Source organism: Callorhinus ursinus, unplaced genomic scaffold (assembly GCF_003265705.2).
Source record: "Callorhinus ursinus isolate GAN/ISIS: 27379988/994484 unplaced genomic scaffold, GSC_fseal_2.0 scaffold70, whole genome shotgun sequence".
Classification (NCBI taxonomy): Eukaryota; Metazoa; Chordata; class Mammalia; order Carnivora; family Otariidae; genus Callorhinus; species Callorhinus ursinus.
The window spans coordinates 4,915,012-4,933,294 of NW_027397132.1; the positions used below are offsets into that span (position 1 = coordinate 4,915,012).

At 62.0% G+C, this 18,283-nt stretch overlaps 1 protein-coding gene across 8 annotated transcripts in view; it reads left to right on the plus strand.

The window, feature by feature from the left end:
• Positions 1-18,283, plus strand: part of MAD1L1 (mitotic arrest deficient 1 like 1) — a 322,064-nt gene that overhangs the window by 57,874 nt on the left and 245,907 nt on the right. For 7 of the 8 annotated variants that reach the window (XM_025863714.2, XM_073886395.1, XM_025863712.2 and 4 more), the window contains one exon: positions 1,720-1,806. The exons of the other annotated variant lie outside the window; for it this stretch is intronic. In XM_025863714.2, coding sequence (XP_025719499.1) covers positions 1,720-1,806 — 87 coding nt within the window. The remainder of the gene's footprint in view (positions 1-1,719; positions 1,807-18,283) is intronic. 8 annotated transcript variants of the gene reach the window in all.

Here is an 18,283-nt window from a genome sequence, read left to right on the forward strand (position 1 = left end):
CACCTGCCTCCCCAACGAAGCGAGGTCCGGGGCGGGGCAGATGTGGATGTGCGGGCTGTCTGGTGATTTGTTTTCATTAGACTGGTCCCACGGACTTAGTAACCGTTTGGGTACCCCTTTGAGTAACACAGAGGAACAACAACTTGAGTATCTCTAGAATGTTTCAGAAAAAAATACTTCTTGGCTTGAAAAGATTTCTTTGTTTTTATGCCCATATGTTTAACTCCCCGAGGTTGGGAAGCTTGAGGAAGCTCCAGGAAGAATGGGACCTGGCATTCAAAGCTGGCTCAAGCCCTTCTGTTGCTGGATTTCAGTCTTGCACAGGGTCCTTAGAGATGCTCATCTGGTCTGGGGAGGAGCGCGGGGAGAAACCTCTCCTGTGCCCAGTGGTTCCTGTAGGCCCAGTGAGGAGCTGTTGCTCAGGTGGCCGGGAGGGGTGTTTGTGAGGGCATCTGCGAGGGGGAGCACCTGCGGGGAGCACCCCTACGGGAAGGGTGTGGACTGTAGAGGCCCAGGTGTGTGAGATTTGGGGCGTGCGGAGTTTCAGATGGACTGCTGACGAGTCACAGGTGCTGGGAGCTCCTGTTCAAGTGACGACGGACACGGAGAGACCCCGTGGCGAATGCAGAGTTGGGCAGGCAGGATGGGGAGTGGCCTGGGGGCATGATGGGAGGTTCCCTCTTCCAGGGAGTGCGGATTGTCCTGAGACCTCTTGAGGAAGAGCACTGCGAGCACAGGGTGAACTCGCGCAGAGCTCGGGGGCACTGCGGTGACCTGTCTGTGTCCGGAGGCAAGGCTGCAGGAGGCGGAGCCCCTGGGGCCTGGTCCTGTGGCGGGTGCTCCTGGAAGCCGGGCACTGTGGTGCCGTTGGAGGCCGGGGAGAGGGCCTTCGGACCCTGTGGTGACCGTAGCCACTCCTGTGGCTTTGCGACAGACTCTCATTCCACTGAGGACGTGTCTTGAGGGTGTAGCTTTGTCACGGCCCCCATGGCTCCTTCAGTGGTGGAGGAGGCTGTGGCGCCTCCCACACGCGGCCCCGTGTGGCCCTGTGCTTGGTCCCTAGGCCTCGAGCTCGGCTGCCACCTGCAGGCCTGGGAGCCCCTTAGCTTGCATTACATGTGCTGTGTGGGGCCCGTGCCGCTGCCCCGGGGGTCGTAGTCTGTCGCGGGTGTTGTTGGCGCATGTTCTGCTGCATCCCAGTGTCGGGTTCCCAGGGGTCAGACGAGGTCAGCGCTGCTCAGGGGTGCATCGTGATCTGCTGTGGACACCTGGAGCCTCTGTTTCCTCCTCTGTGAGGTGATGACAGTGGCAGCAGGGACGCGAGCCGAGGTGGGCAGTGTGGAGGGGTGTGAACACAACAGAGCAGCGTCCGTGGGGGCGTCTGCTGTGGCTTCTTTTCCCATTGCCGGCTCCAGGGAGATGGGTACCCTCTACCTCACTTCCCCTTCCCTGCGGGCCGACACCGGCGGCTAGCTGTTGACCTGTTCTTACAGCTGAAACAAACTTGTGTCAAGTAAACATAATGTACCTGATAACCACGTAGCCAGGGGCGGGCTCCGGTTCGAACCAGGTCGCGGTGCGTGCACGGCGCGGGGGATGCAACCCGTCCCGGGTCTGTGACTCATGGGTGGCTGGCGTGGTCTTGGCGGTCGTCCGGGTGCAGAATGAGGTCCCCCTCCAGGGAGTGGCTGCCACTGACATGTGTCCTTAATCCCACAGGACCCCGGAAGACCTTTCTAGGTTCATTGTTGACCTGCAGCAGCGAGAGGTGGCCTTGCAGGACCGGAACAACACCGTCACCAGCAGGTAGGCCTGGCGGCCCGGGTGTGTGCGGGATGCGTCTGCTTTGGAAAGGAGCCCAGAGCGTGTGTGTCCCCTGGGCGTGGCTCAGGAGCGGCTCCGCTTCACTGTCCCTGGGCCTCGGCCTGAGTGAGCGGGAGAGGTCCGTCTGGAGGGTGCAGGGTGCCCCAGTTTTCAGCCCCGTGACAGTGACTGCCAAGGCGGCATGGTGCGGTCGTCCCTGCCACGTGCCAGGCCACCTCTGCCTTCCTGGTGCTTGGGGGCCACGAGGAGGACATGGGCCTGGATTGGGGAACCCTGTCTTTGCTGTGGCGTGGGCTACCAGTGACCCCCTGATGGTGTGGAACCCAGCACCCAGGGGGCAGCGTGTGCATGTCCGTGTGCTCAGGAAGGTCCCCACAGAGGAACAGAGATCGGGAAGACCTCGCCTGGGCTGCACACTGAGGGAGGAGTCCCCTTCCCTGGCGGGAGGGCCCGGAGGCCAGCAGCCGTGTGCCTTCTTGCCGGCTCGGTGTTAGGTCTTTCCTCCCAACCCCGTGAGATCAGCGGTGCTCTGTCGTCTCGCTCATTCCTGACACGACCGCACAGGGGAAGCGCTTGGTCCCACAAGCTGCCCCCATTCCACACCTCGGTCGTGAAGTCCTGGCTCCCCAGGCTCCCTGTGCTTTGGCCCTGGTTGTCCCTCCACACCCCACACGCGTTTGCAGATTTGCTAGAATGACTCACAATTCAGGAAAATGCTTTATGTGCAATCACCGGTTTATGGCCAGGGTTGCAATCAGAGCAGCCAGATGGAGGAGATGCCTGGTGGGAGGGCTGGGGGTGAGAGCTTCCCTGTCCCCCCCAGGTGCACCCCCGCTCTCAGCACCTAGATGTGTTCCGCGACTCGGAAGCTGTCTGAGCCCTGCTCTGGGGGATTTTAGGGAGTTTCCATGGTTGATTAAGTTGTTAGCTGCTGGGGGAAGAGCGCAGGCTCCCCCCAGTCCCCCACACCCACGGGGGCGTTGACCTGGAGGTGGTTTATTGCTCTGGCCCTGCCTGCAGTTGCCTCTTTAGCTCAAAAGGACGGCGGTTGACAGGGGCTTGTTAGGAGTCACACATTGCCCCTCTCACCTCAGAAACCCCAGGGGTCTTAGGAGCCCGTTGCCAGGGAAGGGAACAGAGAGCAACTGCTTCTCCTTTAGGCTGCCCCTGGGCTCTCCCGGGTGGTCTGCCTCCTTTCTCCAGGGCCGAGTAGGTAGCTGACCAGGCTGTGGGCGACACATCCGCAGGCCAGAGCAGAGGCCTTTTTCTTGAGTCTCCTCTTTGGAACAAGGAAGCCTTTCCTGGGACCCCACTGCCGGCAGACCCCCGACCAGCCTCGTTGGCCAGGGGCAGCTCCAGGCAGGATGGGCTTGCCCTGAGGCTGCGGCCGGCCCACTTCCCGCTGGGCTCTCCTAGGGGCAGACAGCTGAGGGGCTCTGTGAGCAGCCGGCCTCTGCCTTCTGCGGACATCGTGTCTTAAGGATTCATTAGTAGCCAGAGGGAAGGATTTCTTATTTTGGGGCTTGATGTCACTTTGAAAATGGGCTTTTAGAAGCATCTGGTTATGTTGGACATAATCACATCAATTTAGCTCAAAAACCTCAGACGATAAAATTGTCTTTTGCTTTCAAAGCTACTGTCAGATGAAATGGGTATTAAAAGTGATTTGAAATTAAAGCTTTTACATTTTTCCAGACGATCTTCTTCACTTTACTTTGCATTTGAAGCAGAACGAACCGTTAGAGGGAAGGAAACTTGCCTTCGTTTTTCTCAGGCCAAACCGTGAGGGGGCGGGAGGCCGGCTTCTGTGTGCGGGGAGGCGGCGGCAAGAGCGGCTCCGTCCGCAGGGCCCCGGCAGCCCTCTGGCTAGCGCCTGTGCGCGGAGCCGACCTTCCCATCTCTGTTCTGGCAGCAGCAGTCCCCTGCGGTGGCACCCTGTCCCATCTCTCTGGACCCTTGGGGCCCCTCTGAGAGCGAGGGTGCGGCTCTGGCACCCCCGAGGGCGAGCTGTGTGCCGCAGCTCTTGTGCAGGAGGCGAAGTGCGCTGGCCCACATGCCTCCACTGGGGCAACTGGCCTTTCGCAGCGCGGCGTGGCCCCGGGGGAGGGGCCGGAGCCGTCACCCCGTCCTGCAGAGGAGAGCTTGGGTTCAGAGGGCCGGAGGGCTCAGGCGAGAAGGGAGACCAGGCAGCTCCTGCTGTGCTCACGTGGGACAGATGGCTGGGCAGCCCCTGAGGAGGTGGCAGGGACCCTGTGACGCGAGGCCCTTCCTGACCAGCACGGAGAGGGCTTGCGTGTCCGGCGTCCTTCACACTGGCCGGCTGTTGGGCAGCTGCGGGTCCCGTGGGCCGGAAAGTGATGTGGCCGTTAGCCATGGCCTTCTGTGTGGAGGGCCAGGAGCCGCCTTCATTCCTGCACATCTTCACAGGCGGGTGAGCAGGAATTGAGGGCAGCTGGGAAGAAGCAGTTGGCTAGAGGGCGAGCACGAGGGGTCCGGGCAGGCCCTGGCACAAGGAGGGCGCTCCCGCTCACACAGAGCAGGGAACCCAGCGCCCCGAAGCCGTGGCCCCAGGCGGGAGAGTAGGCCTCATGGGTTTGGTCTCCAGGCATTTCTTCTGGTCTGTCCCTTGCCGGGTCCTTCCGTGGTGGCCTCCGCTCAGGCACTCTAGCTCATTCAGGGAAGGATCTGTGCTGCGCCTCGCCTGGGGAAGGTGAGGGGAGAGCAGACTTGAGCTGTTGGCCGGCCGCCCCCTGGAGCGGAGCTGAGCGTCCCCACGCCTCGCTGCTGGTGCCCCTGGTTCCGCACTGCCATCCGCCCGAGTGGGATTTGTACCTTTCTAGATGTTTGTGCCCAGAAACTTCTGGAGGCTGCAAGGCCAGTGGTGGCGGGGGCTGTCAGGTGGGAACCTTCCGGAGCCTTCCAGGTAGCAGGGGGGTGGAGGTGTGTTCTTCTTTCAGAGGGCGGGGATGAACCTCCGTGTTAGCTTTGTGCACGTTTACCTGAGTTCCGAGCTCTGATTTCCCCCGGTCGGAGTGGGGCTCGTGTCTGTCATGAGGATCGTTCTGAGGGTGCAGCGAGATGTGATTCTGTGCCCCATGGTCGGTAGCGCCCCGGAGACGCTGGTGGCAGGAGGGGGTCTTTCCGAGAACCATCTGTGCTATGGGGCCAGAAGGCGGGCGCAGGTCTCTTTGGCAGCGCGGGGCGGCCGTGGGGCGTCCTTTCCCCCACGGGGGTGTTGGGAGCCCTCAGGCCAGGCTGCCTGCCTCGTCCCTTGCACGGTCGTGCTTGGACACTCCAGGGCCTCCTCGGCCGCTGCTGCGGCGGGTTTGGCAGCGTGTTCAGACAGGAGCTTGATTACAGCCAGGGACCTTTGTCTTTTGTCATTGTGGCCACGGATTCGGTTTTCGTTCTCGGAGTCTGGAGGCTGATATGCTTCCGCCCCCCAGATGCGTGCTGGGGATGTGGTGACTGTGGAGCATCTGGGTGCGTCCTCTGTCCCCGTGCACCGCCTTGGTCCTCGCCGGGCCTCGGTGAGCGTTGCACGGTCCCCAGGGCCCAGCACTCCATCCGCATCCTGCTCGCTGCTCGCAGCCGGCTTCTGGAGCCAGGCCGTGGACGGGAAGCTGCACTCCTTCGAGGCGCGGACCCTGGCAGGTGGGCGTCTGTCAGACTGCGACGTGCTCTGAGGGCGTCTTGAACGAGAAGCAGGAGATGAGGGGCAGCACCTTGTGGGGCTGCGCCATCCGGGGTTGCTGTGCTTTGCCAGAAACGAGGCCTCACACTGGAGAGTGCGTGACAGAGCGGAGCCAGGCTCTGGGGTGCGGGTTCCCCTCCCGTACGCATGGCGACGGTGGCCGTGGCGGCAGGAATGTCTCCGTGCTCAGCGCCTCGCACACAGGGTCTCCTCCGAAAGCCCGCGGCGGGTGTGGCCATGTCTCCCGCGCGGCAGAGACGCCTGAGTCCCTGGGAGACAGCTGTGGCAGCGCCATGTGGCTTACCTGAGTGTGGAGCCCGCACCCCTGCCAAGTGCTTGACGTGGCTGCAGAGGGGCCGCTTCTCACTCATTTCTCTGCTGCGGTGGAGACGTGGCTCGTGGGCCCTCCGTGCGGCGCAGGGCTGGCCCGCCGTCCTTGGTGAGGACTTAAGGGAGAACCTGCCGTATCGGTGAGTGGGGAGAAAAGCAGGTCCGGGGGAGCTCTTGGCATCTCTGTCTGCCCCTGGCCCTCGAGAACCGGCCCCGCACCCGCTGCTCTGCACGCTGCTGCTGGTGGGCCCGTGGCTTCGGGCGGATGAGTCCCCGGGGCTCCGGGCTGCACCCAGAAGCGCATCCCAGCTTTGCTTCAGGCTGAAGCTCGCATTTGCCTCTTCTGGGTGAGAGTTTCCTCACAAGAGCCCTTGGTCTCCGGGGTCGGGGGTCTCGAGCCCTGACATGCCTGAGGTCCCAGTCTGGCCGTGGACTGCCCGCGGGTCTTCCCTTGCTGCCGCTGTGGCGAGCGTCCTGGGCCGTGACTAGGGATGCCTGGGGCCCCTGGGCTGCCTTTGGAGGAGGCCGCTGCTTGGTGAAGGGGACTTGAATGAATGGTGGGAGGGCAGTCCTCGTCCATGCCGCCCATCCCCGTCTCCGAGAGGTGGTGCCCTTGGCTGTGCGTCTTCCCGGCAGCTGGCTGGTTGTTGGGTTCTCTGTCATCCCCGAGGGGGAGTTAAGATCAGTGTACCGGTCATAAGTCTTCATGTGGCTCTTTTCCTGCTGTTTGTCTGCAGCATTTAGGCCGTCCTCCCAAACCGTCTGGAGTATGATTAGGCCTTGTCACCTTTGTCACCGTGTCTGTGTGAGTTACGGTGCTCTCAAGCTGTCCTGAGGCCAGCAAGGCCAGTGATGGCCACAGAAGATTCATGATGACCGAGGACCTGTTCTCTGTGCATCGGGGTGGAGTTCACGCTGTGCTTGGAGCGCCGGCAGGTCTCTGGCTCTAGCTCAGGCTGGCCTGCCACCGGGTCGTCGTATGTCCTTGGACAGAAGAATCAGCCTCTGCCTCGCTTGTCAGGATGAAGATGGTGATAACTGTCCTGGCACCGTTGAGCGCTAAGGAAGGAGGCTCTGTCAGCATCGGGTACCCGTGCCTGGCGAGGGAACAGGGCAGGAGCGGCCTCTGGGATAGTTGAGGGCACGGTGGTGTGAGCATCTCCTGTGTGTGGCCAGAGAAGGCCTGGAAGGGGCTGGACGTGGGGTTGGTGTGCAGGACAGTGATGGCAGGTGGGAGAACAAGCCGGGGGGTTGGTGGGGTGGGGGACAACCGTGAGAGCATGAGCAATGGCATGACCTTCTCTGTGTGTCGATGGAGGGCGACCGGGAAATTACTTCCGACGTGGTGTGTTGAGGAGCCCATGAGGCCAGAGAGAGGTTGGAGAGGTTGTGGACGGTCCGAGACGTAGGCGCTCACAGTGTCTCCTGCGGACTCAGTCCTGGGCCTGTGGGCGCCCGAGCAGTGCCAAGGTCCCGCATGGCCCGGAGCCAGCTCGACTCCTGTTGGCGCTCCCACTCAGAACTTCAGCATCTGTCCCGCGAGGCCTGAGCTCTTTGCTTGGGGCTTCTGCTCTGATACATGCTGGTCAGCGAGGTGGCCCTGGCGTGTGCCTGCTGTGTCCCTCGCGTGCCCCTGCTCTCGCGCCCAAGCGCCGGGACGGCGGAGGGCACGGGTGAGAGGCTGCTCAGCACGTGTGTGTTGGCTGAAGGAATGAACGAAGCACCGACTGCAGAGGCACAGTGACGGGCTGCCGACCGGGTGAGCCTTGTGGGGTGGGCGTCTGTGCCAGGCCAGTCACAGGGCCGCCAGCTGGGCTCCGGGTGCCGCCTGCTGGGCTGGCTGGAGCACTTCGCCTCGTGCATCTGTGCTCCGTCCACCCTGTGCCGGGCTCCCAACTTCGTGGGCTCCCGGGGGCTCCACGATCACCTGGCTGATCACCCACAGCTGTGTCCCCCTTTCCAGGTCTCACGCTGGTCTTAGCCGTTACTGTCTGCAGGAGCGGGTCCCAGGGCTTTTCAGCACCGTGGACCGGGGCCCTGCCAGTCTGGCCAGCTCCCGGGGCTGCTCAGTGTGAGCGGGCTCCGGTGGGAGGTGTTGAGCCAGCCTGTGTCTGAGGGCTTGTCTTCATGCATTCCTTGGTGGCAGTCCGTGATGGGGCTTCTGTTCCAGAGACACAGGCCTGTGGCTGTGAGCTCGGTGACTCCACAGACCAGCACCCCTTCCCCAGGCCGGGCCAAGCTCCATCAGCTTTTCCTGGTCACGCTGCTCACGTGGTGTGAGGCCCAGAGTCGTGCTGTGAGCATGCTGTGAGCATGCTGTCTTGGCCGTGGGGGCAGCGAGACCCATGTCGCTGTCTCTCTGGGGATGGGGGTTGCCCAGTGGGTGAGGTGCAGTGTCAGGGGCTCACACTTGGCGCTTTGTCCCTGCCCCTTACCCCCTTTATTGGAGGGAGTAATGAGATCTTGGGGAAGCTCCAACCTTTCTGGAGCCTGCGAATTAGTCACAGTGACATTTGTTCTTGTGCTGACTGTCTCCTGGGGCCCTTGGGAATCTGTGAGGGAGTTAGTGCTTGTGGCCATCTTGCTCAGTTGCTTACTTCTGTGCAGAGGTCAGAGCCCAGTTTTCTGCTGTAGACCATGCTGTCGGTCTGGGCAGACACCATCAGTCTAGGGTAGGTGGGCCATCTGTCTGGCGTAGACCGCGCCTCCTGTCTGGTGTAGACCGCACCATGTGGGGTAGCGGGCCCTCCGTCTGGCTTGGGTCAGCCGTCTATGTCAGACCGCACTGTCTGTGTGGTGTAGGCCGGCCGTCTGTCTGGTGTAGACTGCACCGTGTGGGGTAACGGGCCCTCCGTCTGGCTTGGGTCAGCCGTCTGTGTCAGGTAGACCGCGCCATCTGTCTGGTGTAGACCGCACCATGTGGGGTAGCGGACCATCCGTCTGGCTTGGGTCAGCCGTCTGTGTCCCGTAGACCGCGCCATCTGTCTGGTGTAGACCGCACCATGTGCGGTAGCAGGCCATCTGTCTGGCTTGGGTCAGCCGTCTGTGTCAGGTAGACCGCGCCATCTGTCTGGTGTAGACTGCACCATGTGGGGTAGCGGGCCATCTGTCTGGCTTGGGTCAGCCGTCTGTGTCAGGTAGACCGTGCCATCTCTCTGGTGTAGACGGGCCCTTTGTATGGCTTAGGGCAGCCATCTGGCAGGACTTCCTGCAATGCTGTCCTCCGTCTGTGCGGTTGAGTCCCATAGGCCCTGGCCGTGTGTAGCCATTGAGCCCTTGAACTGTGGCCAGTGTGGATGAAGAACTGCGTGTGTAATGTAACATTAAGTTTGGTTAATGGCTTCTGTATGTGGCTGTGTGGCCTTAGTCCAGTGTCCAAGGTTCAGCTCTGCCACCTGCCACAGGGACCAGTTCTTGAGGGTCTCTGTCGTCTGTTACATGGGGACTGTAGTAGGTGCAGTAGACGGTTTGGCACCTTGTGGGGTCGGTATGAGCATTAGCTGAGATAATATACCTAAGTCCCTATTTCGGGTCCTCGCCGATGAGGCCGCGGTCAGTACATGGCCGGTGCTGTTACCGTGTGCTCCCAGCGTCACCGGCAACCCTGTCATCCTGTTGCGATGATGACAGTCCTGGCACATAAGAACTCATGACCTTCTGGGTGTTCCGTTCCACAGGGCCCTTCCTCTGTGCTGTGGATGGTCGCTCTGGGTCTGGCCACGTCCAGCCCCCGTCAGCCTTCAGGGTGTGGTCTGGCTCCCCTGTTACTGGGCCGTGCCCCTGCGTCTGCTCCCATTTCCACCTGTGTGGGGGAGGGGGCCAAGGGGACGCTTCGGGGTGGCCGGGCTGCAGTTGGAAGGACGCCATTCTGTGCGAAGCCCCCAGCGCCTTCTGATGCTGGCTGCCCTTCTCCCGTGGCCCTCACGCCCTGGTCCCTCCCCCAGCTGCACTGGGAGCAGCCTGAGCTCCAGACCCTGTGCATTCACGATTGTGCTTCGTTCCAGCACGGGCTGCCCCTGGCTCGGCAAGGGTTCCACGGGCCAGGAGTCAGACTGGGTGCCGCGCTCGTGGGCGCTGCACGGTGTCCAGCTGCCGTGCCTCAAGTCTGCGTGTGCGGCCCAGGGCGGGGGCCCCTCTGTCGGCTGCCATGACTGGCAGTGTGTGCTCCCCTCTTGCACTCCGCGGAGCTCCTTACGCCCCCCGTGTTTGTGAATCCAAGGCTCTCCCGCCACTGGCCACCATTTCCTTCAGCTGACGAGGATTCGCGGCAGCATTTCCCACTCTCGCTGCCTTTGCCGTCCATCCATATAGCCCTCCCTTGGTGTCTGGCCCCTGCTGACCCCCACCGCCCGTTTCCACCGCCTCTGCCGCACGGGCCTCCTCCAGCAGCAGGACGCGCTGTCCCCACCGCTGTCCCTGCTGGCCCCGGCACCGTGCTCAGGTCTTGGCTGAATTTGAATTTCTCTGTGGCTTCGACTGACTCCCACCTCAGGGAGGCTTCCCGTTAGATTGTGTGTCACGTCAGTGTGTCTGAGTCATGCGCTTGCTAGTTTTGATAAGGAAAATCTGTGTCCTGAGATGGCCGACGGAGCCAGCGCGAGTCCCAGGCCTTGCCCCGGGGCTCTTCCGGTTCTTCTCCCCGCTCTGCTTCCGGCTTGCACCAATCCGGGTCCTTCTCCCCGCCCCGCTTCACGCACGCGCCAGAAGTGCCAAGTATGCGGAAGTACAAGCGCATACATTGCCCCCTTTGTGCTCGGGGCTCGGACTTTTGGAGACCACTCTCCTCCGAGCCCGCTGGCGTTAAATGAACCTCCTATCCTCCAAGATCTCCGGGTGCCGCTTGGTTCTTCCGTCGGGCGATCCCGTCCAGGTTCTGGAACAGTTTAACTTGTCCCTGGCGCGGGGACCGTGTCTGGTGGTTGGGGCCACCGCTGTGGTTCTGGCCAGAACGGCCTGGAGCGCGCAGGTCTCACACGTTCATCTGTCCGTGGCCCTCACGACAGGTGGTTATCTTGGTTCTGCCTGCAGAGCGCACCCAGAACGTAAGTGGTGGCCCTGCGGGCACTAGCCGCATCACCGCCGCCTCGCTGTGAGGATGGCCCCAGCAGCACTCCCTGCCCCGTGGGGTCTGTCTGCAGAGGGGCCTCTTGAGATGGGTGTCAGACCGCCCCTCGGGCGGCCGCGGGGGTACGGGACCTTCTGGGGCGTTCTGCGTCACTCGCCAGAAGGGCCGTGCTCTGTTGCTGCCCTCGGGGCCTTGCCGCTCTCACCTGCCCTTGTCACTGTCGTGTCACCCCTCCCTGTGCCCCGGGCCTCCCCTTCCTCACGCTTCTCACCTGTGTCGGGAGGCCGCGTGGCTCCTCTCTGTTCTAGAACATTCCAGCTGTGCTCCCTGCCAGAGGTCTGCTGCTTCTGGTCTTCGTGACGGCGTCTGCGTGTGTCCATCCTCACCTCCTCCTGTGGGAGAGGCCGTCCCCCCGGCTGCCACCCCTCCCCTGCCTCCAGGTCTTGTTTCCGGGCTCTTCCGGGCCGCGATCTGATGCGTCGAGGGACTGCTTGATGTGTTTATGGTGCGTTTCTTCGTCGGAGTGTAAAGTGCACGCGAGCGCAGGGGCTGTGAGCACAGGACCCGTGCCCAGCATATGTTTTTTGAGTGAAAAATAAGTGTCTTTTTCTCTCTCCCTACGACACGCCGTCAATTCCCTGAGCCGCGGTGTCTCCGTGGGTTCTCATATCCTCATCCCTGCCTGGCGAGGCCTGGGGGGTTGGCGGGATACCCCCTGGCAGTCCCCCTGTCCTTGTTCTTGCCGGGAATAGGGGGCAGATGGGGCCTCACTCACTGGTGATGCAGGAGCATGGACTGGGGCCTCCACTTCCTGCCATTCCCTCATTGACCCCACCCTCTCCGAATCCACGGCCTGTTGTCCAGATGCCGCAGCCATGGAGGGGGATGAATCGGCCCCTGGCCTGCGCACAACTGGCCTGGCGTTGGTCCCCTGGCTGCCGGCACCCCATCTTGGCGGTGGTGTTGCCAATCCTCAGTGCAGTCTGCTCTGCCTCCCATTGCGGCAGGTGGACAGCTTACAGCCATTCACGCACCATCCATGGGAGAGTACGCGTTGCTGCTTTGTTTTATACTGAGTGGTGGGTTTTATAATCCGTTTCATGGCAGCTGGGAAGGCTCTTCCTGCTCCAGGTTTATGGCTGGTGTCCTCGGTGCAGCTGTGACCCGTGGTGTCCTTCTGTGCAGGTGGGTGTCATCACCGAGATCACGGCTCGCAAAGCATCACGTGCTTTACCCTGGGCTACATGAGACTCCACGAGCACCGGCCTTGAGCGAGAGAACACGATGGGGGGCGGGGCCGGGGGGAGTGTGTACGCATCTGTACGCGTGTGTCCAGGCGCACCTGTTCTCGTGCTGATGTAGAGGCTCTGAGAAGGAAAAAGGTGTTGTTTGGAGAGAGACATAGTTGGTTCCCGGCCACGAGGCGGATAGGGATCGTTTCTAGGGGCAAGTAGTTTTTGAGTCAGATCTGGCCAGAACTGTGAAAAACAACAAAAACAATTACCTGAGAACAGCATACGTGAGGGCTGAGGGTGGCTGCCTGCCCGGCCTGCTGCATGGGCCCCTCACTTCTGTCCCAGGAAGACCTTGGCTGGAGTCTCCTCCAGCCCCTGGCCCACAGACTGTAGTCGGGTGCCGAGTCCTGCGTGTGCAGCTGAGGGGCTTCTGGCTCTGGGGACCCTGCCTGTGGTTTCTGTATCTTGCTTCTGTCCCCGACCATCCCCACAGTCACCCGCGGGCTGACCCTAGCTGGATGTGTGTCCGCTAGGGTCGGGGAGCCTTGGTGCCCAAGCCAGATTGACGACGGGGGAGGTAGGACCTGAGTCTCGGCCCTCATGGGTCAGGGCTTTCTGCACAGGCTTCATTTTCTTTATATCCCAAGCGGGGTCATGACAGTGGCTACTTCCTAAAGCGGTGGGGCTCATGCACGCACCGAGCACGGCACCCGGCCGGCTGTCCGCTCAGGACGGTCTCGTGTCTGGCACGTGTGTGCTAACACGGGCCTGCCTTCTTCCCTCAGCTGTGCCATGTGGGCGGAGCCGTGGCCGCGACAGTGCTCTGTCACCGGAGGGGGCGTTAGGACGGGTCCCTCGAGGCAGTTGGGGTGGAGCAGGGTGTCCGCGTGGGACAGCTGCCCTCCTATTGCGCGGGGTCAGCCTGGTGGCTCCCGGCCAGCTGCTTGGCTGCGCCTCACTTTGCTGCTCAGACCCCTTCCCTTCTTGCTTGGCTCCTCTAGCAGCAAAGAGAGAACCCGGGAACCCCTGTGACTGTCACGGCTGAGTGGAGGGACCCCGGGCCTTCCCGCCGTCTGGGCCCGAAGGGCACTGGCCCCTGCCTGCAGTGCCCGTGTTCGGACGTGAGGTGGTGCCCGCAGCACTGGCAGCCTTCCTCCCGCTCAGTCCTCCGAGCCTCCTCTGTGGCCTCCCCAGCGGGAGTGCTGCTACCAAGCCTGTAAATTCTGTGGCCAGTTAGGGAGGGTGAGGGAAGGGGGGTGAGAGCGCGAGGGCTCAGCGCTGGAGGTGAGCTGGGTGCCGGCTTCTGCTCGCTTCTTCGTGAGCAGCAGTTTCTGGGTCTTCCGGTCGTCTCCCGACCGGTGTTGGTGAGACCCAGGGGGCGGGCACCTCGAGACCTCGTGGGTGGGCACAGGCCTTCCGCTGACGCCTCTCCAGCTCGGCCTGGGATGTGTGGGAGCCGCCCTCATCATCTGGACTGTAGCCGTCTGGCTTCTGTCTCTGAGACCAAGCCCCCCTCTCCCCTAGGAGAGAGCCCATTCTATCCGGGGTCCCGAGGGAAGTCTGGGCTCGTTGGCAGACATCGCTGGGTTTCCTGGCGGTGCCAGCCTGGCACAGGGCAGCTGCAGGCAAAAGGGCAGGTCTAGGAGAGCGGCCTCGGGCGGGCGAGTCTAGCTCCTGGGCCGTGGACCGTGCTGTTTAAAGACTAAGGCTTCTGACAAGCTGGACGGCTGGCCCGTGCTTTGTTGTAAGAGAACAGTAGTTCTCACAGGCTGTGTGCGTGCAGGTGTGGGGTGGGCAGAGTGTAGGGCAGAGTGTGGGCAGGGCCATGGTCAGCACCCTCTGGGGGCTGGAGACCTTGCTGGCTCCTCTGCCATGTGGCCTCCATGGTGTGACCTCCCGAGTCGTCACCTGGCTCCGTAAGTGTATAGAATCAGAATCACCCGTGACACTTAAATGCAGGTTCTGGGCTAGCAGGGGCCGCACCTGCAACCAGCTGCCAGGACCACAGTCGTGGAGTAGCCAGAACTCCCACTCTGCCTCAGTTCCTCGTTCTGTCAGCAGAGAGAGGCCTGGTCCCTGCTCTCTGCTCAGGGCCTCATCAGAAGGTCCCTGAAGTCCTGTGAGCTTCAGGGACAGAGGGCGGCAGGGTTTGCAGTAGGACCACTGGCTTTGTTGTGTTGGGAGTCATCAGCCTTGTGCTTCTGGGGCCCTCCCTTGTGGATGCACTCAGGTGTGCTGCCTGGAGGGGGCGTGCGTGTGTGTGTGTGACCGCAGGCCCTGCCAGCTGAGGTCTGTGGCCGACCTCCAGGCCCTTTGCTCCACATGCAGACCTGATGGTTCTGAGCCTCCGGATGGACTCTGCTAGGCGCGTCCCTCCCCAGCTGGTGTGTACTTGCATCCCCTGCTTCTGGGCTGGCAGGTGCTTGGTGCTCCCGAATCCGAGGCTTACCTGCTCTGTCCTTGGGAGACAGAGCCTGTCCTCACTGGGCTGTCCCGGCTGAGGGAGAACTCCACGCCCTCTCCAGGCCCCTTCAGTGCGCCGTGCACTGAGAACCATCTGATGGTTCTGAGAAGGTCCCCGAAGTCCTGTGAGCTCCAGGGACAGAGGGTGGCCCTGGGGCGTGTGCAACTTGAGGTTGTGCAGGCAGGGACACGAGGTTTGTGTCCGTGGGGCTGCAGGGGAGGGAGTGATAGAGTGCTGGGTGCGGGCAGGGCAGGCAGAGTGTGGGCAGGGCAGAGGGTAGGCCGGGCGGGGGGTGGGGTGGGCAGGGCTGAGGTGGGCAGGGAAGGGCATGGGGTGTTCATGGCATGGGGAGGGCAGGGTGTGGGCACAGGGCAGGGTAGGACAGTGTGGGCAGAGCGTGGGCATGGTGTGGGGTGGGCAGGGCAGGGTGAGGGGTGGGCAGGGCGGGGGGTGGGGGGGGCATGGGGTGGGGTGGGCAGGGCATCGGGGCAGGGCATGCTATGGGGTGGGCAGGGTGTGGGCAGGGCGTGGGGTGGGGTGGGCAGCGCATGGGATGGGGTAGGCAGGGCGTGGGCGCAGGGCAGGGTGTGGGCAGGGCGTGGGCACGGGGCAGGGCTCTGCTGCTCCTCTGGGCTGAGCCATCCCGTGATCTCTGCTGTGGCAGCGGGCTCGCCTTGTTTCTCGTCAGCAAGAGGAGATGCCATTAATACTTCACGCCCAGACTGTTTTCTTACGTGTTTTGCATTTCCATATTTAAAATGGAATTTGCATATTCATGGTCTTTTAAATAAGTTTTTATTGTTCAGGGATGTGGAAGTGGATAAAATGTGAAACTCCTCCTTTTATTCAAGCGCTGGAAGGAATTTTCATCCCCCAAATGAAATCCGTTTCTGGGCGGTTAGTTCTATAGCTGTCGCTGTAGGAAAATTACCCTGGAAGCGAGAATGTCCCGGGTTCAGGTGGCTGTGCCCTGGGCGGAAACTGGGCGGGGTGGGGCCCTGGCCTGTTCCCCAGTCTGCAGCCAGGCCCAGGTGTTGTCCCCCCCTCCCCCCGCCCCCGGTGGGAGTGTGACGAGGGACAGGCACCTGCCCTCTCCCCTCAGGTCTCTCCCAGCTGGGACCTTGCCTTCCTCCGGGAGCCGGGACGAGGTCACTTGTGTCCCAGTGGAGGCAGAACATCGGGTAGACAAGGCTCTGGGTTCCGGAAGGGACTGAGCCCTTCCCTGTGGACCTGGCAGCCTCACCCCCCTGGGCCAGGCACCCTCTCACTGCATGTCCCGTCACAGAGGCCTTGCGTCAGCTGTGGACGCGGGGCCAGGGGTGGGGCCCGGGGGAGGCAGCAGCGACGTGCCCTGTGCACGGCTGCCAGCCTGGGACGGGGACAGAGCTGGCTGCTCTCCCCGTCGTCCCCTCTGCGGGGAGGCATTATGGCAGGGATGTGTGAGGTGCTGGCCTGGGGCTGGTCGAAGACCTGCGGGTATTTTCATGTCTCTGTGTTTGGGCCAAGCTTCCGGGACGTTTGTATTGGGGGGAGCTGAGTGGAGACCCCAAGCGCTGGTAAGCAGTGGGGCACCCGGGATGCCCTTGGCTTTGGGGTCTTGCGTGGAAGCCAAGCTTGGCTCCTGGAGAGGAGTGGGTGCTTCGGGGCCGTTGAGGGCTTCAGAACCCACAGAAATGTGGCCGCAGTGGCCTCCCCTGTGGTTCGGTGTGTTGTGGAGGAGCCAAACAAGGGCTCTTTGGAGTCCAAGTAATAGAGCCGCAATCTGGAAGGTCCTTGGAGCAGCCGGGGAAGACTGAACTGGAGCAGGGAGGCTTTGTTCAGCTCCGACCTGGGTTGCTGATGGAACCAGCCCGGAGCGCAGAGCTTCCTGCTCATTGGACTTTTGATTGTTTTAACATGACTTTTTTTTGTCTCAGGCCTTGGTAAGTAGCACACAGGCCTAGAATGCACAACGATAAACTTTACAAGTGTTGATATAGTCAGACGCACAGGGCAGAAACTCAGCAAAGCCAGAAATGAGGTCTTACCGTGTGTCGTTTCGTCTCTAAGTATTGCTGAGCATGAACCTGGGACCAGGCAATCTCTGTGCACAGGATTGCCTGCACGGCTCTGTTTCAGTGAGGCTGGGCTGCTGAGGACGGTGGCCACCCTCCTGTCATGGGGAGGGCAGTGAGCGCCGGCTGCTTTTGTCCGGGTGGCCATCCCCACGTAACCAGGACTCGTGGATACAGCGACAGAAGGTACGGGTGTTGGATCTCCCCACACCGAGACCCTCACCCTGTCCCGTACTGGAACATGCTTGGGCTGGGGTCTCTGGCTGAAGGGACCTCATGCAGTTTCTCCCTGTGGCTGGTGGGTGCTCGCAGGGTGTGTCCTTCATCCCGCCAGCCTCTGGCAGTATTTGAATGATGGTCTTTCATGGCGCTTTTCTGATGGCTTCCATGTGCTCAGGGCAGGCACAGAGATGGGGCCGGGGTAGACTCCCAGGGCCACAAACCCTGTGGCCAAGGACTGCATTGGCTGAGGGCACAGGGGACCCCAGCGCACACCTTTGTTGGCCAGCCATGTCTATAGACCTGTGACCTTGGGGTGGAAGGGCTGATCTGTGGGCTGGTGGGTTACCAGCAGGTCTTTGACCAGCCCCAGGCCAGCACCTCACACATCCCTACAGTGGCCCCACTTGCTGAGGGTGTTGGGTGACAGCCCTGAGCTCACACCAGGGGGTCGTTATAAGTCATGCTACCTGGCAGTGGAACCAGCTCCTGGTGTGCACTCCCCACGGCCCCAGCTTAGGCTCACAGCCACCGTGTAGGGTGCTGGCAGGGCACCGAGCAGCATGATCGTCACTCACAGTCCTCTCCTAGTCTACAGGGGTCTGACCGTGCATGTGGGAAGATGGGGCTGAGGCACTCGCTGTCTGTCCTCGTGCTGGAATGGTGCCTTGGTGATAGGGGGACCTGGCTGTCTCACCTGGGGCCAGGCTCTGGGGCCTCTTACTGAACACTGAACTCAAGATTCTATGTGCTTTCATTCCATCAGGTTCTCCATCAGATTCTCTGTCTGGACAGTCAGGTTGATGCTCCCTGCTTTGCAAGTTCATTGGAGAACTGGAAATGGTGGGGATCGTCGAGCCTGCGCCGGTGCTTCGTGGGCGGCCTCCATGGCTGTCCCAAGCGGGGTTTGTGGTCTCTGGCCTTATGCTGGCTCTGCCCCATCTGTGGCAGAGGCTTGGTTTCGGCTTTCCTGTGGTGTCTTTGAGGCCCACTGTGGTCCTCGCAGCGCTGACTCAGCCCCAGGGCTCCGTGATGTTGGGATGGGGGGGGTGGAGACGGAGCGAGGGGACATGGACATCGTTGGTGAGGCCCAGTGGGCCGGCCCCCAGGGGCTTCCTCGCCTGGGATTTGACTTTATCTTCAGAAGTGGGAAATGTGACTTGGCCGTTTATGTCCCAGGCCCTCGCCTCTCAGTGTAGTTTTTCCTCCCTTTTGTCAGTAAGTCTTTGTTTTAACCTCTGCTTGCTGCAGTGCTTCCCCCCCACGGCTGCTTGGTCACAGACGCAGGGGCCTGGGACACGCATGCACCTGCGGGGACCCCATCCGCCTTCCGTCCACTGGGAGTGCTATGAGCTGGGTGGCCAGCCTGCACAGAGATGGCCAGCAGGACCACTGTGG